Source organism: Hakea prostrata, chromosome 3 (assembly GCF_041222555.1).
Source record: "Hakea prostrata isolate BN-2017 chromosome 3, UWA_Hpros_2, whole genome shotgun sequence".
Taxonomy (NCBI): Eukaryota; Viridiplantae; Streptophyta; class Magnoliopsida; order Proteales; family Proteaceae; genus Hakea; species Hakea prostrata.
This window is the reverse complement of record NC_142602.1, coordinates 54015890-54037365: the sequence shown is the minus strand read 5'-3', so window position 1 is coordinate 54037365 and position 21476 is coordinate 54015890. Positions and strand designations below refer to the sequence as shown.

At 38.0% G+C, this 21476-nt stretch overlaps 1 protein-coding gene across 2 annotated transcripts in view; it reads right to left on the bottom strand.

Moving 5' to 3' along the window:
• The window catches only part of LOC149022492 (AP-2 complex subunit alpha-1-like), a 104045-nt gene that overhangs the window by 39558 nt on the left and 43011 nt on the right, over positions 1-21476 (bottom strand). For both annotated transcript variants that reach the window (XM_089150563.1, XM_089150564.1), the window contains 9 exons: positions 21260-21341; positions 21031-21119; positions 10824-10929; positions 10660-10725; positions 3603-3709; positions 3412-3516; positions 2699-2819; positions 2295-2477; positions 1956-2198 (listed from right to left, as the gene is read on the bottom strand). In XM_089150563.1, the coding sequence (XP_089006689.1) occupies positions 1956-2198; positions 2295-2477; positions 2699-2819; positions 3412-3516; positions 3603-3709; positions 10660-10725; positions 10824-10929; positions 21031-21119; positions 21260-21341 (1102 nt within the window). The remainder of the gene's footprint in view (positions 1-1955; positions 2199-2294; positions 2478-2698; positions 2820-3411; positions 3517-3602; positions 3710-10659; positions 10726-10823; positions 10930-21030; positions 21120-21259; positions 21342-21476) is intronic.

Genomic DNA, 21476 nt, shown 5'->3' with positions numbered 1-21476 from the left:
GCATTGAGTGGTAACCTAGAGACATATTATGCTACTCACCAATTCAACAGTTTACACGTTGATAGGTTTCCCAACCCATAGTTTATAGCGATTGTTAGTGTGGCGTCACCTATCATGTGGTAGAAAGGGTGGATTGATGTGATAAGAGGATCTAATACAAATACAGTCTAATCTACCTAATTAGTGAAAATTTAACCCAAGGTGAACAAGCAAAGTGAATAAAAAGTTTAATCCAGCCCAAGTTTGAAGCTCCAACAAATTTTCGAGAGAAATGAGCAAGAAAATACTTTAAAAATTGGATGAAGCTGGTATTCCATTTCCATTGAATTTCATGAGAAACAAAACCAAGAAACTGTGATTTTCAGTTATGGTTGATACATGCCAATACATATATTGATACATGCCGACACATGTTAATACAAGTTGGAACATACCATCGTGTTTTGGTTTTTGTCAAAACTTTTTGAAATCACTTGATAAATATTGACATGCATCGTCTACAACAGGCACAATAAATGAATCCAAAATAACTAAATATCCTATTAAACCCAAAATTTAATTGGACTCAGTTCATCTACATCTAGAAATCTAAGTGGTTTGGGTCAGCTCCAGGTTGTGTTGCATCATGTTAAGTTGTATCCCATCTCATCTTGGAATCCCAAAGATAGGAGAGGTTATAGCGAGATCAAGATCTATGCTTCAATATAGATGTCATTTAGATAGTTCCTTTAAGTTATAGATAAAGCAACACAGTCAAAAGGGGGGAATTAATAAGGTGATACCAACAAGGCATCCCATGGAGCCAGTCCAAGGGGGCCAGAAATTAAGGTGAAACTAGTCAAGGCTTGGCTGCGATACTTGGGCCATATCATCATTTTCTCTATCCTCTTCTTCTGCATTCTGTTCTAGCAATACTAACAAAGAATCTGACCATTTTTCAGTTTATATACTACATTTCTCAAGGTTATTTTAACGTCATTGCTGTGCATCACCGTCGTATCAGATTGAGATTTACAGCTGGTTTACTGCAACCAGAATTAATTTGCCACCCCTGCTTTTAGTTTCTTTTCTTTTATTTTATTTTATTTTTAAGGGCAACAGCAAGTTGTATCTCAACATCTAACAAACGAATGCATGAGATATTCCAGGTTCATTCATTGTAACCATACTCATCTGTCAACCAAAACTAGGTTCTGATCTCTTCAGCCGATGGCCACTCCCTGCTAGTTAATAATACCTGAAATCCAAGTTTCTATTTTGAATTACTGCATTATTAGATATTACTAGACCAACCAAATGCTGGATCAGTGCCTGATTGAAGATTTGAATCTCAAAAGAATACTCAACCAGAAACTGCGGCCGATACGAGTTTCTAGTCTATTATTATTAAATTTTTCTATTCTAGTTATAACTACTAAATTATGATTATACCTATCAGGACTTCGGGAGGATTCTGAGACATGCTTAAAGCTAAGACAACATCCATCACCAAGTCTACATGGAGATATTGCCTATTCTCCACCTTGAATTAACATACCAAACATGAAACAGCAGAAGGCAGACAACTTGGCAGCCTTGCTACATTTCCTTTGAAACCTAATCTTCAAAAGCAAACATCTTAACACTTTTTAAATTAGAGGATGGAATTCACTGGTCATGGAAGAAATTATCAAAAAAGAGCAGACAACTGGCTGGAAAACATCCATTATCTGAGTCAGGAAACAACTCCCTCTCTCCAACGGTAATGAAATTAATCAGCTAATATGTCAAGCCATTGCTAGGGATTAGAGGACACTTTTTTTCTAATTTATTCTGTAAATAAACTTATTTTATTCAACAGAAAAGCACTCTGTTTTACAAGGGAAAAGGGCTTTTGTTAAAAAAAAATCAACCTTGCAAATAGAAGCAAAACAAATCTATACATAAAGATGAATTAGAAAAACAGAATGCAGTACCTGAACTGAATTTGACTGCTCTCCAACAGGAGCAAGTGCTAGCGCATCAGCTGGAACTGGTGCACCCTCTACTCCAGCTAAAACACTTTGCTGAGCAGAACAAGCAGCTCCAGGAGTACCCCCAATAGCAAGTGGATCCAAAAGATCACCAAGGAGATCTGCCGAGGGGGCACCAGGTTGATGATCTCCACTGCTCAAAGTTCCATTCACATGGGTCAACCCTTGGTCTTCTGCAGTTGCAGCCTGCAAAGTAATCACATCATATCATCCCTAACTTGAATCTATTGCGTTCAATGTATGCACTATGCAGTGCAATGAAATAAGCGCAGAAGATCTCACAACACTATTTCTGATGCTTGGTGTTACAACAAGGTTAAACTGTCCAACAGGTAGAGGTCCATTAGAAGAGTGTTGATCAGTTACAACCAATGCATTTGACATCTGCTGCTGGGTTCGCAACTTGATGGCACTTTGTTCCGCAGTATCGGCTTCAGTATCCTCAGCTTTCTTGAGTAATGATGACTATTTTTACAAAAATAAGTAACAATTAACATATTATGTAACAAAATTGTTTTTTATGCAGAAATCCAGCTGAACACATATTTGTGAACATAAACTGGACCCTTCTCTTTGCTCATGGTACATCATCATCATCATGACCGAAATAAGCTCCTTCCCTTTTTTTTGGGTGTCGGTTTGTTTTAGTAACTATGTTTACGTATAAGTGGTACTGAATCATGTACCTGCCTCTCTGGGAACTTCGGCATTTCTGCCAGTATATCCATTAAAGCTTCACCTTTCCTACTCAATGCAAAATATTCAACTGCTCGCTGCTGTATCTCTACATCAGTGCAACTTTGATACCTAGATTTACACAAAAATGAGTTAGGAACTTGACACCATAAACATTAAAAGGGTGTATCCAAGTGGAGAAGGCTCCAGCCATTATGGGTCTGATGAGGACCATACTGTATGCAGCCTAACTGCCTGCACGCAGATGCAGTTTCTGGACTTGAACCCACGACCTCACTGTTGCGCTGAGGTCCAGCCTCTACCATGTCTACCCATGTGACAGAAAAAATTATACCTTAACTATAGGGGTTTTTCTTATTAAGAACCCAAGGTGTCATATAAATAGTAATCTTAATTAATTTTTGTCCTCAAGTTTGACACTTAAATTTTCAATAAGGGTAAATCCAATTTTTCACCTGAGTAATTGAAAAATATGCAAAAGAATGACATCTTTTGATCATAACAAAATGATAAGTCACAAATGCTCTATAAAACCCTTTTCAACCTCAACCTCAAATAAGTTTTTGGAACAATGCAAGGGGATACTAAAAAGGAGATCACATATTATAATTTATAAATACACCAACAACGGTGTCATTTAGACAGTCCCAAAACATAATGAATACAAACCAACTATATATTGACAGGAAGAAGCAGAACTCACTTGTTGAAGACTGCCCAAATATGGTCTTGTAATTCTGGATCTGGGGGTTGCGTGTGCATCATGATCTTTGCATATGTTGAAAGAAGAATAGAAACAGTAGCAGTCCTAAGAAACAAGACATTTCCAGGATGATGGAATATATGACCACCACAGATTAGTAAGGGAACAGATCGAAGGTCAAGTAAGCTTACGATACAGTAGGAAGTTTCTCATGTATGACAGTGAAGATCTCCTTTGGACTACACCCAGGTCTTCTGGATAAAAGGTGGCTGTACTCTCCAAGGAGGTAAGCACTGACCTGTCACATTATTCATTATCAACAGAAAGTTATATTACCTTTCTACTTAGGGAGTTGCCATCATGAGCTGTTAATTCATCAGCCAACTGTAATGCATGGATATAAAACAAATAAAATACCCAACAGTTTGTGGGCATTAAAGTATAAACTAAACCAGAGAAGAATTAGAAGGAAGGGCATCTTGGATACAAACTGTTACAGACTCAAAAATTATAGAAATTATCCACGAAAAAAAAAAGGACTGGTAATAAATCTCTTTGCATAAGTTGTTTAGTAGGCATAGGAAGGTATTCAAGAATGCCACTACTCCCTTTGATATGGTTGATGTTATTACAGTGCATTTGGATGGAGATCTCTAGATTTTTGAAAGGAACTAGTCCACCTTTGTCCACTGCTACTGTCATTAACATTCCACTTCTCATAGGGTATTCGTAAGAAATCACATGCGGAGTGAAGGAATTGCCATAGAAGAGTGTAAAAACCAAAAGGGTAAAATAACCAATGAGAAAATTCAGCCCTCATGTTAAAGACTTAGACAATAATAAAGGAATTGATAAATGAGATGAAAACCTAATTTTAAAGTGCAACACAGGGTAGAACTGAAACAGACTTGAAAAACCTAATTTTGGATAGTCTATCATCAGATTACGGATACAAACAATAAACAGGGGTAAAAATGAACTATGTTTGGCTCATAATCCTTATGTACAAATTAAATAAGGTCATGCTTAAGCAATTCAGACTTAGCCAGGGTAACTCATGCAGAAATAAAACCAATTGTATTAGTAAAACATGGGATGAGAAAACCCCATCTTTAGCTATACGGACACTCATAGCATAACAGGCTTCAAATTTGAATATGGGACACTCCTAGCTAAGCAAGCTTCAAATCCCATTTCACCATTTCCACATCAGCATCATGCGTCCAAACAGTAACAATGATGTCTGCTGCCAAATGCAACATAAATGTTCATTTAGTTAGTTTACTTGGTTTACAGTTGGACAAAAGAGGTTTTGAGTTGGGGGTATGGAACAAAATCTTGCAAGAGATCTCGTTCATCTTGAGCGTCTTGAGACGAAATGAGAGGGCGACATAAAAAAAACAGCAACATCACGCCAATATTTTGGCGAAATCTCAAGATGAGATGTCCTTCAGAAAAATTTGGAATTTCCGTGGGGGGTGGCTTTTTGAAACTTTTGGGGAGACTACGCCCATGTCAAGCGAAATTTCTACCAGAGCCTCCCATTTTACTCCAAATGTTCCCCAACTCCTGTTTTCTTCAAATCTTGCCAGCAAACACGATGTCAAGCTGGATTGAGCTTCATTTCATCAACTTTTGGGAGTTTCTCATCCTTAAGGTATATCATTCTTCCCTAAACTCTTCTTTTTTTTTTTTTTTTTTTTTTTTTTTTTTTTTTGTTGAAAATGCATGTCAAATAGTAATTCAATGAGCATGAAAATAATATATGTTGAACATCATGAGCCAATCTACAAGATGTGAGGTGGATTGAGCTATATTTCATCAACTTTTGGGAGTTACTAATCCTAAAGGTATACCTTTCTTCCCTAAACTATTTTTTTTTTTAAATACATGTCAAATAGTAGTTCAATGGGCATGAAAATAATATATGTTTAACATCATGAGTTGATATACGAACTCACAGTTTCGAAATTTTTTACGCTAAGTGTATTATATTTTTTTTATTTTTCTAACTCAAAAGTCTATTTTCCTATATAGAAAATGTAAAATATATATATAATACACAATCTATCTTGTGATGGAATAAATATATGTTGAACTCCATGAATCAATATACAATCTCATGATGTTGAAATATTTTTCTACATAATAACTAATTATCTTTTTTGAAAACATAGTATAATAATTTAAATTATCATGAATAAATAGGGGAAAATAGAGAAAAATGTGTTATAGAAAAATATGAAATGGCTCTCTATATGCTTTTGAAGTACTGTCTATCTGGTTTTGTAGTCGGTTGCTATGGGCAACCTATTTTATTGTCAAAATTATTTTTTTTTTTAAATGATTTTAAATTTGAAAAATATACATCAACGGAAAAAAAAATACTACATAGGTAAAAGATTGTTTTCTTTGTTTGAAAGAAATTACTTTGATGTTGTTCAATGACTTATGAAAGCATTTTATACGTGCAACAAGGATAATCTCGGGAAGTATGGGGCAATCATCATCACAAAGGCACGGCCAGGGGAGTAAACAAGGTGTTCAAAGGAACAGTCTAGTAATCCTAGAGGTAACGTTGCATGGCAATATTGTACACCGATTGATGGGGGTAAGAGAAAGACTCAATGCAACTTCTATCACTAAAGGTTTATGGGAGGTGGCATCACTAAACTCAAGCAACATCAGATTGGAAGTTCTAAAGATGTTGTCCAATCCAACATGGTTTCTACTAAGGTAGCACCGTTAGTCAGAGACTTGATGGAGGGACAGACGAAGAGGAAGGCAAATAAAAAGAATCAGGGCTGTAATGGATGAAGCAGTGAGTAGGCCTTCATATGATGATGAACCTGCCAATGTACAGACAGCTACAGCAACTAGGGATTTACTCAAAGCGATGGCAAAGAGAAGGGCATCAATAGCACAGGAGCAAGACAGGGCCAAAGGTAGTGTAAGAGCTGGAACCTTTAGAGCTACAGCAGCTGGACTATTTGGGTCAAGTGGTGTATTTGGTATATTTAGGAGGTCACAGAGTCATAGAGATCCTCCATCATTAGTGCCTCCACGACAGAATCCTATTCTAGAGTAGGATCCAAGAGTATTCAAAAAGAAGGGGGCAAAGCAGCCCAAGATCAAAGGTGTATAGAAGAACATGAAGAGTTGTGTGAAAGAAGCAGATTCTAACTGGATGCTCTGCAACACTATTCCAGCTAACACCGAACAGGGCCCCTACTATCAGACATGATTGACACTATCGCAAAGGCTGGTCCAGGGTACCATGGCCTCACACCTTACGAAATAATGAATGTGGATCTTCCAAAGCAGAAAAGGGAGCTTGCAGAGTACATTGCAGGGCTAAGGCCTTCCTTGGAGAGTAATGTGTAATGAATGGAGCAATTGGAGGAGGAAGTCCATTGTCAACTTTATGGTAAACTGGATGGGAGGATAATTATTTTTTATATCAGTGAACGCATCGAAAAAAGTCAAAGTTTACAGGTACATCTACGGGCTTGTCCAGGATGTTGTGGAAGAGGAGGGGGTGAGTAATGTTGTGTAGATTCTCACTAACAATAGTAGCAGTTCAAGAAGGCTGGAGAAACGATGATGCATAAAACAAGATAGATCCTTTTTGGAAATTGTGTGATGCGCACTGCATTGATCTATTGTTGAAGGACATTAGGAGAATCAAGACTGCAAACTGTAGTGGAGAGGGCAAGACAGGTCACAAACTTCATCTGCAATCATAGCTACACTCTAACATGTTGAGAGGGAAATGCGGTTGCCACTGAGTGCAACCTGAACAAGATATATGGATTGAGATCCATGTTTGCATACGAGGACGGGTTTTAGTGGAGACGGTCTAACAATTAGAGTGGCAGGCACAAGCTACCATTTCATCTGATGACCTCTGGACACAGTTGGGGCATGTAGTGAAGTTGATGGACCCAATTATAAAGTCCTACATTTGGTTGACTCTTCTTTGAAGGGGCCCACTACACCCCTCTACATGCTGCCATTAAAGCAATGAGGGACTTTGTGTATGCCACAAATCCAAAAGGCAACAGGACATGTTTGTAGATCATCAATGAACGACAGACTACACATCTCATGCATCCACTGCAAAAATCTCGTGTAGGCACCAATGATGGTGAAGCCCTTTGACTTTGTGATCTCTTAAGCAAACTACCAAACACACCACCTAACCCAAATGGTCTAGCTCCTATAGCTTTGGAGATATCAGCTCCTACAATACCTCTACCCCTCTCCTACTACAATGCCAACGATGCCCTGCTCTATCTCATCATTTGGCACAAACCTCAAGCCTCTGCAACTCTCTCTACATAAGTCATGGGATCATCATCATCATAATTATCATCCCCAACTCCAAATGAAGGCCTCATGCCTCCTCAAGTGAAACCCTAACTCTCTCACTTTATGTTTGCCTTCCTCTCATTCCCTCCATGTATTCCTTGACTGACCATGCTACATCAACAGGAAGCATATGGCATGCTACCACGTCTCTAGAAGTGTCAACTAGATGTTGCCTTTACTCTAGTGATCTCACCTCCCATTAAGGCATAAACTTTTGTTGACAGAATTTGCATTCAGTTTTTCTGTTATCTCCATCTATAGGTTTACAGTAATCCACTGCAATGTCACCTCTATGAGTAGTACCACCCCTAGATGAACCCTAGCTCTGTCATCCTGCCCTTGTGAACCCCTATGAACTCCCTCCCCCTGCCTCTGTGGTAATCGCCTCGAAACCCCGACATTATCACAGTCTCATACATAAAATGCTTGCATAAGTAACTTGAGAACATCAAAGTAATTTATTTCAGACAAAGAAAGCAATGTTTTTCCTATCTAGTATTTTTCCCTTGCACATGTATTTTTTTTCAATTGGTTGCCCATGGCAAAACTGGCTATGAAATCATATGGACAGCACTTCAAAAACATATAGAGAGTCAGTCCATATTTTTCAATAATTTTCAAAACCTAAACACATGTTTTTCCCCTTTTGATATTGTTTATATTATACTATAATTTTGAAAAGTAAAATAAATAACTATATGGGGGAAAAATATTTCGACTTTGTGAGAACGTAGATTGGCCCATGGAATTCAACAAATTTTTATTCCATCATTATACAAGTTGTATATCATATATACTTTTTACATTCTGTATGTAGGAAAATAGATTTTTTTTAAATAAAAAAAATAGAAGAATACTTCACTTAGCGAAAAAGAAATTTTGACAACGTGAGTTCGTAGATCGGCCCACAGTGTTCAACATACATTATTTGCATCAACATTGAGCTACTATTGAACATGCAATTACAATTACAATTATATATATATATATATATATATATATATATATATATATATAGAGGTTTTAGTTTAATGAAAGAACGGATATATATATAATAAAAAGAGGTTTTAGTTTAATGAAAGAACGGTACTTCTCAATATGAAGAAATGCCCAAATGTTGATGAAATCAAGCTCAACCCACCTCCACCTCGCGTTTGCCAACAAGGTTCAGGTTAAAACCCCAAGATTTAAGTGAAAAATGGGTGAAATGGTGAATATTTACAGAAATGAAGAGACCAATTGGTATCGAAAACCCACATTTTTCAACATATTTCAAGTTTAACCAAAACAGTCAAAATTTCAATGATATTTTATCGAGACATTGCAGAGATTGTTTGGGGTGTATATCGTCTCGACCAAGTTAAAACCGCCGAGATTTTGTGAAATCTCGCGAAATTTTGTATTACAGTTGGTGGTACCCTAGTTACATGGGGAAGCAATAAGTGGACAGAGGCAGCTAGGTCTCTGGAGTAAAGTTTCAAGCTAGGATGATCCATGGGACCTGGGAGTAATTACGGCTGAATGGTCTACTTCAAGACCTCTGTACTAGCATGGAGGTACCTATGCACTCATAATTAGACAGTAAGTTCACCAATCAGCATTGCACACAATTCTATTCAACATGATCGAACCAAACATGTGGAGATTGATTGTTCTTTAACCAGCGAGACAACAGAACAAGACTATCTGCAAGTCCAGTGCAACATTTCATAGTCAGTTAGTGGATGTCTATCCTAAAGGTTAAGTACTATAAGTTGGGAATTACGGCTGAATGGTCTACTTCAAGACCTTTTTACTAGCGTGGAGGTACCTATGCACTCATAATCAGACAGTAAGCTCACCAATCAGCAGTGCACACAATTCTACTCAACATGATCAAACCAAACATGTGAAGATTGAATTTTCTTTAACCAGCGAGACAACAGAACAAGACTATCTGCAAGTCCAGTGCAACAACTCATAGTCAGTGGATGTCTATACTAAAGGTTAAGTACTATAAGTTGTATTTCTCAATGTTTGCAAGTTGAGTGTGATTAATTAAGCACACAAATTTGAGCGGGAGTGTAGTATGGGTACAAACTGCACAATGTAATAGAGGTAATATGCATCCAAAGACAGAATTGTCTATAGATGTTCTTATTTATGGTGTCTTAAGAGAATATTTGTAGCTTGTACTCTTCATTACACTCTATAAGTGAACAGGGCTTGAACCGCATGCATATAAGTTCATCTGGAAATTATTCTACAATATTTTTGCAGATGGTAGTAGAACTACCTATGCAGCAAAAATCAACTTTAAATTACTTGTTCGGTTTGAGTTTTATAAATTAATGCGTCTGTTGTATTTAGAAGGCTTAAATAGAAAGGCTGTCAAGTTTCAGGCCAGAACCCACAAGGCCACAACTATATTAAGACAGGAAAAAATACACTGACTCATAGAGATCATAGTTGTCATGCCATCTGGGCCAGCGATTCAAAAGAAGAGGGGGGTGTTAGAACTAAGTGACACGTTAAGGTGACATGCTAAGTGACCAAGGTAACACCAGGCCTAGGCAACAGCAAAGCACCTGGATATAACGTTTTGCCTTGGCTTAAAAGCCTTGACAACAATCATTGAGATCTTGAAAGAACTTAGTTACATGACCTGTCAAAACCAGGAGCAATAACTGAGACCTAAAACTTGTGCACAGATGCTGGCATCATTTTTAATGCTAACACTTTATCAACATAGCATGGTTTGTACATCGATTCACTAGTGTTCTGAATGCTAATACTGACTCTTGAATCGACACAATAACCAACAAAGTATAGAATGTGAACTTTTGCCAAATTGAAAAATATCTCAGGGAAAATCAAACATAGAAACAAGATGCACACCTTCACCATAGTCTCATGCAGAGCCGGTTTGTCCATATACTCTTTGGCCTTCACTGCTGCATAAGGCTGATAATAAAAAAATTGATGCATATAAATATCTTTTCCGAAGGCTAATAATAATCTTCAAAGGAATGGAGAAAGATCATAGGTAGAACTCGACGTACTTGTAGATCTTCATTATTTGTAACAAACTGCACTACACGAAACCATATGTCATCACTGACAAAATCCCCTGCTTTATCAATCAACTGAAGAATCACATCAACGTACCTGTATGAAGAATAAAGATTAAGATACAGTCAACTCAATTTGAATATAGTTAGACTGGAGTGACAGCTCAGCTTAATCACCAAAAAAGAACTATTGAAGAGGGGAACTAAGCAAGCTTATTCCTGCTCTTTTACAAATAAATCCAGAAGGCAAATCATACTCCAGAAGGGCATTATTCCAGCTCTTTTACAAAAAATCACTGAAAAGCATAACTCTAAAACTCACTGAGATTTCACCACAAGAATCACAACCTAAGTTATGAGAATATATTCTTACGTGATTTTGGTAAACATGAGAAAATTTCAGCAACCTCTAAACAATATTGACCTGCTTGAGAAGAAACAACCTATGAGTTAACTTGATTGAGGATGTCATAGTCTGTATCCATAAACAGTCAAAGACACAACATTGTACCGTTTACAGTCTTGAGAGTTGAGACATGGAAGATTATAATGTCTATGACATGACTAATGTCTGATACACTAGGGACATTTCATTTGTTTAATATGCATTGTTCACTACGACATTGAAGTTTTACTCAAGTCTTTCAAATTTGAGTTTCAATATGATGTGCCTTCATACATTATTAAATAATTTGCATGCTTTATTATCCCATTATGTCTCATAGTACCAAAACAATGTATATATGTAACTACTACGTAAGGATTTGATTTTATGATGTTCACTACCAACAATTAGTAAAAATAAAACACAAAATTGGTTATCTTTACAATTTGAAATTATAAATGTATTTATTAGAAGAAAACAAGCTTCTCGTGAAATTTCAAAGCCAACTATGGCCCAATTGCCCACCGAAACATCAGACTAAAACAAAACAGAAATAATGCACCATATCTCTGAGATCTCAGCAATTCTCAGGAAGCTAGACCTGGTCAAGATGGCTGTTCAAGATGAATTTTCAGACCTTTGGTATAGATCACCCATGGTCAGTGTGGGAGAACCCTTCATGAAGGCAAAAGTAAAAAAGGGGTTTGGCAAACATGTCAACCAACTGAACAGCAGAAGAAACAAATGAATATCACTCAACTTCAACATTGCTGCTTTCCTTACAAGACAAAAATTGACTTCAATGTGTTTAGTTATTTTATGAAACACCACGTTGCTAGCAAGATAGGTTGCAGTTTGATTGTTGTAGAAAATCTTCGTTGTTGAAAAGTAATCGGAAATCCAAAAATCTCAAGGCCATGATTACACTTTAGGCCTATATCAATTCAGCTGCAGTATGACCAATAGCCCTATAGAGCACCAAAATTAGAAACAGTAGTTTGCTTCTTGCTTCCACAGATTACAAAATTTCCACAATGAACATACAGTTACTTGTAGTAGATATTCCATCACAGAAATCAGCAGCCTAGTGTGCATCCTAATATCAACCAAATCAATATGCTAACATGATGCATACGATGCTAATGAATGGCATGAGTAGTGCATTAACCCTTCTAAGGAAATCCATGCTGAGGCTTTGGGGAAGTTGGAACAGGAGAGCACTCCTCAAAGTCGTCCACGGGCACCACCAACAGATCTATGGCGCCCCTCCATGTCTTGATATCTCAAAACTTCTGTCGATCCATTCCCGCAGGGGCAGAGAGTCCATAGTCGTCTCGGCTGTGCTACAAAAGGCTTTGGGGAAGTCGGAATAGGAAAGCACTCATCTTGGTGTGGGCTTAGTATGACACTTGCAGCAGTTATCCCCTCTGCACTCAGCTACCCAGCATTTACCATGGGAACAATAAGCAGTAGCAGTGGGTAGCAATAATTCCTAATGAGGGATTTGAGGCATAGCTTTATTTTTTTCGAGTCATTAAATGAGCCCTTTTCCTAGAGCCCTTAAGGTGCCCTGACATTCAACTTAGTAGTAGTAATAAGGACTTTTAGAATCTGACATCTTGACATACGAGCAGTAGATAACACCACTATGCAGATTAAACACCAATCAAACAACACTGTAGTTTTCTAGAGACCTAAAACAGTTGTTCATGAAGAGTGAACTGACATTGATAGCAAGTACTTGAAAAAATATATACTAAAAGAAAAGTCATTCATCCATGCAATGTGTAAAAGAAGGAATCACACAACCTATGTGTAAAAGGAATTGAACAACCTGGAGAACGATACAACAGGGATGAAAGATAACGCAGAAGAATGGATGCTGCTGTGCCTGATCTTGAAGACATCTTATACAGTCTTACTAACTACCTTCTTAGGGCTGAAGCTGTTCAAGCCTATACGCAAATGCTAAAGGGAAAGAAAAATATCTAATAGCAGATCCTCCTATTTCTGAACTAAAAGACATCACTCTGTTGCTGCGCAAGAAGAATGGATGTGATGAAACTCCATGAAGAATCTAGTTGTGGAGAAGTTGTGATTTGTGAACCCCAACGGCAGCCAATGTAATGTTTCATTCTCTTGCTAATGGAGTTTAGGAAGACCTCTGTGACACTTGTTCTCAAGCAAAAGAAATACATAAAGAAAATAAGAACCCTATGAAGCTGTTCCACTTCTCTCAAGATGGCAAATCCCTCAATGATTATTTCAGAACCTACAGATTTATCAACCACTTATCAATTTGAATAAATTAGAAGAGCAACATGCTGAGTATCATGTTGGCAAATCCCCTGCTGGTCTTCACCCTGATTACAAATCAGTTAAAATCATATTCAAAATTTCAGTTCATCTCACCATCCCGCCTATGGGCGAGATGGCCAAAACACTGAAATTTCACCAACATTTCAGCAAAATTTCTTCCCCCCCCCCCCCCCCTTAAATTTTGATAGTAGATTTTGGTGGGGTTTGGGTGATTCTTTGGCTGGTTTTTGGTGTCCAGCTAATTTGAGGCTAACAAACACAATGGATGTGCTATTTTGACCTAAAACGTAACCAAAGTGGTGTTCTTAAACGGCACATGCTTGGCTGTATGCGAGCGAAACTCGAAGTCTGGAATATGCATCTTTACAAACGTAAATATGGATATTATGCAAGACAACACTAAGATTTTCACTAAAATGCAACAAGAAGTAGAATTCAATATACAAATATGTGTCGGGTTGGATCCATCTCCTGGGTCATGGAAGAGCACCCTAAATACTGGACAATTAAAACACCACTGGCGACCCACTTCACAATTACATTAGGAGGTTTTTTCTACTGGAATGGCCACACGCCGACGCCTTCAACATCTTGAAGCTACCCAGCCCTTCACCTTTACAATAACCACTTAGCCCATACATGTAAGACTGCTTTTGTTTCCTCCATAGATGTATCCCTGTATTGGTTGTTCCCAAAATGCCTCTTAAGTCTTGTATCAATTATCCAACTCTCAAAGTCTCTTTAACTTCTATTTCTTTACTTATGGTGTCTTGCAAGCCCCCAAACAAGGAGGACAATTGGAAAAGAGCCTGAACAACATTGGCTTATACTACTTGGACAGCATCAGCACTATCTCCTCTTGAATGGCACAATCATCACAGTCACCCTCCTTTATTCATGCTCCAATGCTTGAACCTAGCTGCTACCATGTGACTAGCCTTGAACGTGAAGTATGTGAACTGGGAAACATCAGCATTCTTCATTTCCTATGATGGTTCGAAAGCTCGTTCCAATCTGGTGTTTCGACCAAGTCGAGACACTGAGATTTTCAAAATTTCAACTGAAAACCTGGTTCAAAATTGTGCCAGGTTTCAGTTGATGGTTTTGGTGGGTTTTAAGGCTGATTTTGATCTGGTTATTTGCGGACAGCCTACTTTAAGGCCAATAAATACATCTTCAAGGTTATCAATTACTAAAACATAACACAAGTCTGACGCTACCGGGGGGGACCCGCCATTTTTTCACACAGCCCTCCAAGATGGCCAAATCTGACCAGGGCAAATCTTTTTGCCCTCGCTTTTGGTTCCTAATGGGTCTTATTAGAGAAACAGTACTGTTAGGGGTCCATATCTACTTTCAACAAGGTTATCACTTACTAAGACATAACACAAGTCTGATGCAACCAGGGAGGGACCTGCCATTTTTTCACATAGCCCTCCAAGAAGGCAAATCTGACAGGGGCAAATTGGTCTTTTTTCCCTCCCTATTGGTTGCTAATGGGTCATATTAGACGAACAGTACTGTTAGGAGTCCATATCTACTTTCATTTTTGAATTTAAGTTAGTCTTATATTAGTTATAGAAGAGTCCCAATCAGGTTAGGAGTCCCAGTTAGAGAAGGATCTCCTTAGTTGCAGACTTGCAGCCCCACTTTCTACAAGGAGTCCAGATCTACTAATTTGAAAACAAGGATCTCCCTTGGCCGAAACCCTAAGTGCCCCCCCACCCCCACGCTGATGGATCCAAGAAGCCACCCTAACCTGGCCGAACCAATATTAGGCATGGTTATCAAAGCGTCCGCCTAGGCACGCCTAGGCGGCAAAGCGGTTTTTGAACCGCTTAAATTGTGACCGCTTAACTAACGGTCTGATTTCTTTCCGCTTTTTTGCTTAGGCACTACCGCCTTTTGCGCCATATTGCCGCCTAGATGCTAAAGCAGTAGCTTTTTTTACATTTTGTAATTTGTGCATATTATTTTTTTTAATCATAATTTATTCTACAATGCCGTATATAAATTTAAATATGTGAGCCATTTCGGAATTGAGGCCCAATTTGCAAATGAATTCTGAGGCCCATAGTGCCTGTCGGCAACAGAATGTGAAGCATGAGCCATATTCAACATTGATAATCAATGAATCATTAAATAAACAATGACTTGAAAATCGGAATAATGAGATCTATTAATTTATCATGTCGACACTGTTTGGTTAAGAAAAGGGAAAAATGGATACATCAATTCTTATTCCAATTCGAATATTATTCATGTATATTTAACAAAAAAGTCATGTTAAAAATAATTTGTGAAATCATTTCATTTAACTATATATGAATATTATTGTGATTCATGAATGTTTTTTATTTTTTATTTTTATGAATGCAATTGTTGAATGTTTGTTTAGTACTTTAGTTTATTAAAAAAAAATTTGTATTAGAAAGTAGTTTAAAAGTAGTTACATTAAAAATATTGACTAAACCGCTTTGGTCACTTTATTGCCGCCTAAGCGCCACTTAGTCGCCTAATCGCAAAGGCGGAACCCCAATCGCTTTAGTCGCTTTGTCGCTTTAATAACCATGATATTAGGGGGTAATTTTGGCATTTCAGCCCCCTTTTAAGTCTTAAATTATTTCCAATTAATTCAGAATTTTAGCTGAGTTTAATTTAGCAAGTTGAGTTTCATTTGGATTGGTCTTAGGAGTTTTGTTTTGATTAAAAGTTGTTTTATTGAGTCCTTAGTTATCTTAAATTAAGCACATGAGTTTTAATTAAAAAAGAATCCAGCATGTGTTTATTTAAGTTAAGTCAAAGTCTAGTCATTAGCATGTGTCTTTTAGTAGATTGATTCCAAATCAAGAGTTGAGGACTCAAGTAATTAGATTCCAGTTCAAGAGTTTTGGTCAAGTGGTGGGATCATTGTCTATTAAGGATTTCCAGCCAAGTTAAGAGTCTTTTGAAATCTTTAACTAGCTAAACAGTCTATGTAATTTTCAGTTCTGATGATTAGAAAAGGATCAGGGTTTCCTAGTTGAGGGGCCCCTGGTTGAGTAGAATTGTTCAAGTTCAAGCTTCTTCATCTGCATTCCAGCAGTTCCCAAGCAATCATCAACCAGTCAATCAATCAATCACCCAAGTAAGTAGAGAGCCTTCCCTACCCTCCCCCACCTCCCTTAGGTCCATCGCACCTCTCCCCTGCCCCTCCTCTGTTCTGCGCAACATCTCCCATCCCCTGCCCTTGCTGATGCACCTGTGAAGCAGCGTCCCTAGGCCTCACAAATCGCCAGTGTCTCTCCTACCCTCCCACAACCCTATTAGGCCTCCCCCACCTCTCCTCTAATGCCACAGCTCCCCCACTCCCTCTTCTTCCTTAAGGCTACCCTAGAACCCCACCCCCTGTAGTTTCCTTTTCCAGCCCCTTTAGCCTTTTTTCCCCTCCCCCTAGGGTCGCACCTAGCCCTAGGTCATAGTCCTACAGTTATTTGCCCTATTAAACCTAGTTCTCCTAGTCTAGAAGAACTCTGCTATCATCTTCTTCCTTGGGAAAATTCTGCAGACTTTAAATTTCTGAATTCTGCATTTGTTTTATGTTCTGATAATATTCTACAGTGCAGATCAATAAAATTCAGTTCTGAAGTTACTGAATAGCAAGAAAGCCAGTTCTGAAATCTGCACAAACAGAAAAGGCAGAGCTCATCCTACCCTATCCGAAATACTTAGAAACCCTAGTTTTCTGGTTTGTTCAAATTTCAGATATGACATTACATTACAGCAGATTTTTAAAGTACTAAAATACCCTATAAACCCCTGGGATTTTCATTCTTCATTGCTGGAATTCCTGCGCAGCCCTTACATTTAGGGAAATTTCCAAAATACACTTAGCCCTAGAACTGGGTTTACATCATGTACTTTTTATTTTCAGTTTGGGTTCTTGCAAGTTATAACAGAGTCATTGAAGTCCTAGTTGGAATCGTTTTAATTTGGATTCCTTCTTAAAGTAGGAAGTTCAAATTTTACAAGTCTCTTTTGTTGAGGAGTTAAAAAAAAGTTGTTCTTCTAGTTGTGTGAGTAGTCTCTTAGTGTGGGAAGGAATTCCATTTCAAATTGAATTCGTCATTGAGTCCTAAATAGTCGCTTCTTGTGTTCAGTCCTATTTAAAATTTTCTTTGTTTAAGAAGCTAAAAATATAATCCCACTCAACTATAACAAGTCAGACTTGATGATTAATAAAATTTGAAGATTTGAAGGTGACTATAGAGCAAGGATTGAGGTTTCGGTTTTGAGGCCAGTTTCAACTTAGCCAAAAACCGAAATCTCCAGGTTTCGACTGAACCAAGATTTCGGTTGAAACCTAGTACTTCTTTGAAAATGTCGACCCTAAGTTTCGGGCCTTATATGACCTCCATTTCATTTGATTTATTGTCTCCTACCTATTTAAAGCATAATAAACACAATAGAACTAGTAGTTTAACCCCCACCCCCACCCAAAAAGAGAGAGAGAGAGAGAGAGAGAGAGAGAGAGAGAGAGAGAGAGAGAGAAGAAAAGAAACACTTAAAAGTAATCATTCAAGTATACTAACAAAGGATTGGTTTCGAGAAATACAAAATGTATTGCACACAGGCATTGAATCATCAGCATGGATGAATGGTTTGATAGAATGGTTACATATACAACAAGCCAACAAAATACAATAACCAACTAGATCAAATGATGGCTCATTTAAGGCATGAACAAAACAAAAATAAAAAAATGGGAAGTTTGGAATTGTTGAATATGGCTCATGCTTCTCATTTTGTTGCAATGCCTCGAGACCTGTAGAGGCCTTATATCACTTTGGGCCTCGGAGTTTCCTTCGTAGTCTGGGCTTGGACCCATGAATAATTGTTGTGGCTAGGAGGTGCTTGAAGGCAAAGGAGGAGTAAAAGAGGTGTTTAAAGGCAAAGGAGTTGTGGAAATAGGGTGAAAATGGGGTAGGAATCAACAAATACAAGAGAAATCAGCAAATATAGGTCAAAACCTAAGCTGCAAAACAAGGGCAGAAAGGTCAAAACCTACAAGAAATCAGCAAATATAGGTCAAAACCTAAGCTATGAAACTAGGCAAAAAGGTCGAAACCTATGATTCGTATGTTTTGACCGCGATCAAGGATTCTATAAGCAATAATCAACCGAAATAGGGTTTCAACCAGTTTCGAATTTCAGTATGTTTCAGTCGAAATATTGTATCGAAACAAAATATCTATAGTTTCATTTCGATTTTCAAAAATGCAGATATTTCAATCTTGACCGTTTCAATCGAAATTTATTCCATGCTAGAGAGGACCCATGGGTTTCCCAAGATGGGAGGCCTTCGGCTATGTTGTGCTCCTAGTTTCCTGCAAAATTCTATAATTGTTTGATTGATCTCCTTCTACATCAAGTACAACCCCAGCCCCCAACCCTACTCTCTTCCTCCTCCTTCCTTGAACACCAACTGCCTCTAACACCAGCAAAACTGAAAACCATCTTCTTCTTCCCCTACACTCTAAGCCCCATAGTCTTCTTTTTTATTCTCTAGAATTTTCAGACTTTCTCTAACACCAAAAATTCAAGGTCAGATCTACAGCAATCTAACTGTCAAATCTATCCCAAACTTTAGGAGCCTCATCCCTCCAGGCATGGTGACCTTCCCTCTCAATTTCAGCCCAATTGAACCAACCAAACCCTAGTTTAAACGCTACTCCACTTTCCTGCCTAAATTCCCAATAACCCTAGGAACCCTAAACCTTCACCGTAAGAAAAAGCTTGCATCTTTTCCCCTTACTATATAACCAGTCCCATCTCTCTCCAGACCTAACATGGTAGTTTCCCATCATAGTTTTCTATCTATAGATTGAGTCATTACCAAGGAGCTAATTCGTTCAGAATTCAGTTGACTGCTTCTATAGATAAGGCGGAGCGCCCTTGGCTCAGCATTATAGCTTTTAGGGCTTCAGCGCTACTACAACGCTTCGCTAACTCGAAGCTTGAGAGATCCTCAACAGATAAGGATCCCATTACATATCAAATTGGACTCTTCATAAAGAAACAACTCCTGACTAAATTAGATGGGGAATGTAATTCTACCTCAACTATGAATTGACTTCAAACATAACTACAACTCTCAATAACAGACTCCAAACAACTTCAAATTGAACTCTGATTGACTCGAATCAATTCTGAAATAAATCCTAATTTAATTTCAGGAGTAAATTGAGGGCAAAATTGCCCAAAATATCCCTCCAGTAGGGTTCAGCCAGCCTATGAAGGCTTACTTAGATCCACCAGGGGGCCCCACTTAGGGTTTCAGCCAGGGGGCTTTGTGTTCATATCACCATGACAGAGAGAAACATCCATGATTTTTTTTTCCTTACAAAGAGTCTTTTGATGGGGTTGTCAATTGCAAAAAAGCCATATATGGGCTAAAAAGATCTCCACATTCTTAGTTTGATAAGTTCAGCTCTACAATTACTCAGTGTGATCATCTAATAGTGTTATAACTATGCCGATCTTCTCCTATGAACTTACTAATTTAAACAGTGATGCTGAAGATGAACATGTGTGATGTATACTATATCAGTTGTTTGGGTTTGAACCTTAATTTACTCATATATGTTAAGTAAATCATGTATACTTCATTGTTTTATGAGTTTGTATCTTCACTTCTTTAGTGCAGTGGTTTCAAACTTAGGATCAAATGGAACTTAGGTTTACAATTGTTTTTTCATCACTAGAGGCCACTAATGTGTTTAGAAGGCCTAAAATAGGCTGACAGCAATTTCTAGTTCCAAAAGACCCTTAAAAGTCATCGAAAAAGGGCCACCAAGTTGGGTCCAGATGGGAGGAAATTTTTCCACCCACTCTTGAGTCCTCGGTTTGTTGGCCCACCAAGATCAAGTTCTCAATTCATGATTAATCATCACTTTATCACACTTTTGTCAGCCAGCTGATCAACTTGGAACATCTTTACAAAGCCCCTACCTTCAGAAATGGGTGTTTCAAGCTGCGCATGGGTGATCTATATGCTCCAGTTTGAGGGGGAGCTTTGAGTTGTTCATGATGGCACACAGACCACAGGGATCATGTGTGTGCTATTTATGGATTCCACTGTTATACCCTTATTCAGCAACCATAGGATTCTAGAAATAGTTATTTCCTTTAATTGATGTAACCAGTTTAGGAAGCAGTGTTTCCTAAACTGTAAATAAATAATATTATCACGGAGGAGCGATAGTATTCCAGTCTCCTGCAATCTCTCTCATCAGTTATCTGTCTCTTCTCCATCTCTTACGTCTCCCTCTTCACTCTCTGGTTATTTTGCTAGATATAGGAATTCCAGGATGTAATAATTCCTAATATTAAGTATTAATTGATATCCACAAACAGTGATGTGTGTGTATTTGGGAAACTAACATAAATAGGAGTTATGACCAAGTGGCTGTAGCCTGGAGTAAAGCCATCAGTGCATAGGAAAACTATTCTCACCATGATAGATCAGGGGCAAACTTTTCCGCAAGAATAGCAGCTTTGAGAGCCAATTCTTCACGCATTGCAAACTCTGCAGTGTTGAGATACTGAAAGAGACAGATATCAGGCAGATGTCTGTTTGAATATTCAGGAAGTGGATAACAAATCTCCAATGATGAAGCAGACAACTGTGTTCTATTCACAAGCTAAACGGAGAAAAAAGTAATTGGTTTTACTTAACACTCACTTGCAACAACTCTTCAACAATGTCCTTTGCATTTGACATGTCACACATGCCATAAAGTAAATCAAGAGCACGCCTTCGAATACTGCAAGGGTAAACACGATGATAACCACAATCATTGAGGGTCCTCTGCATTTTGAAGAACAGATAAAACAGGAAAAATTTCACATACAAAGAACAAATAGGATCTCTAGAATAACAAAGTTTCATGATGGTGTTA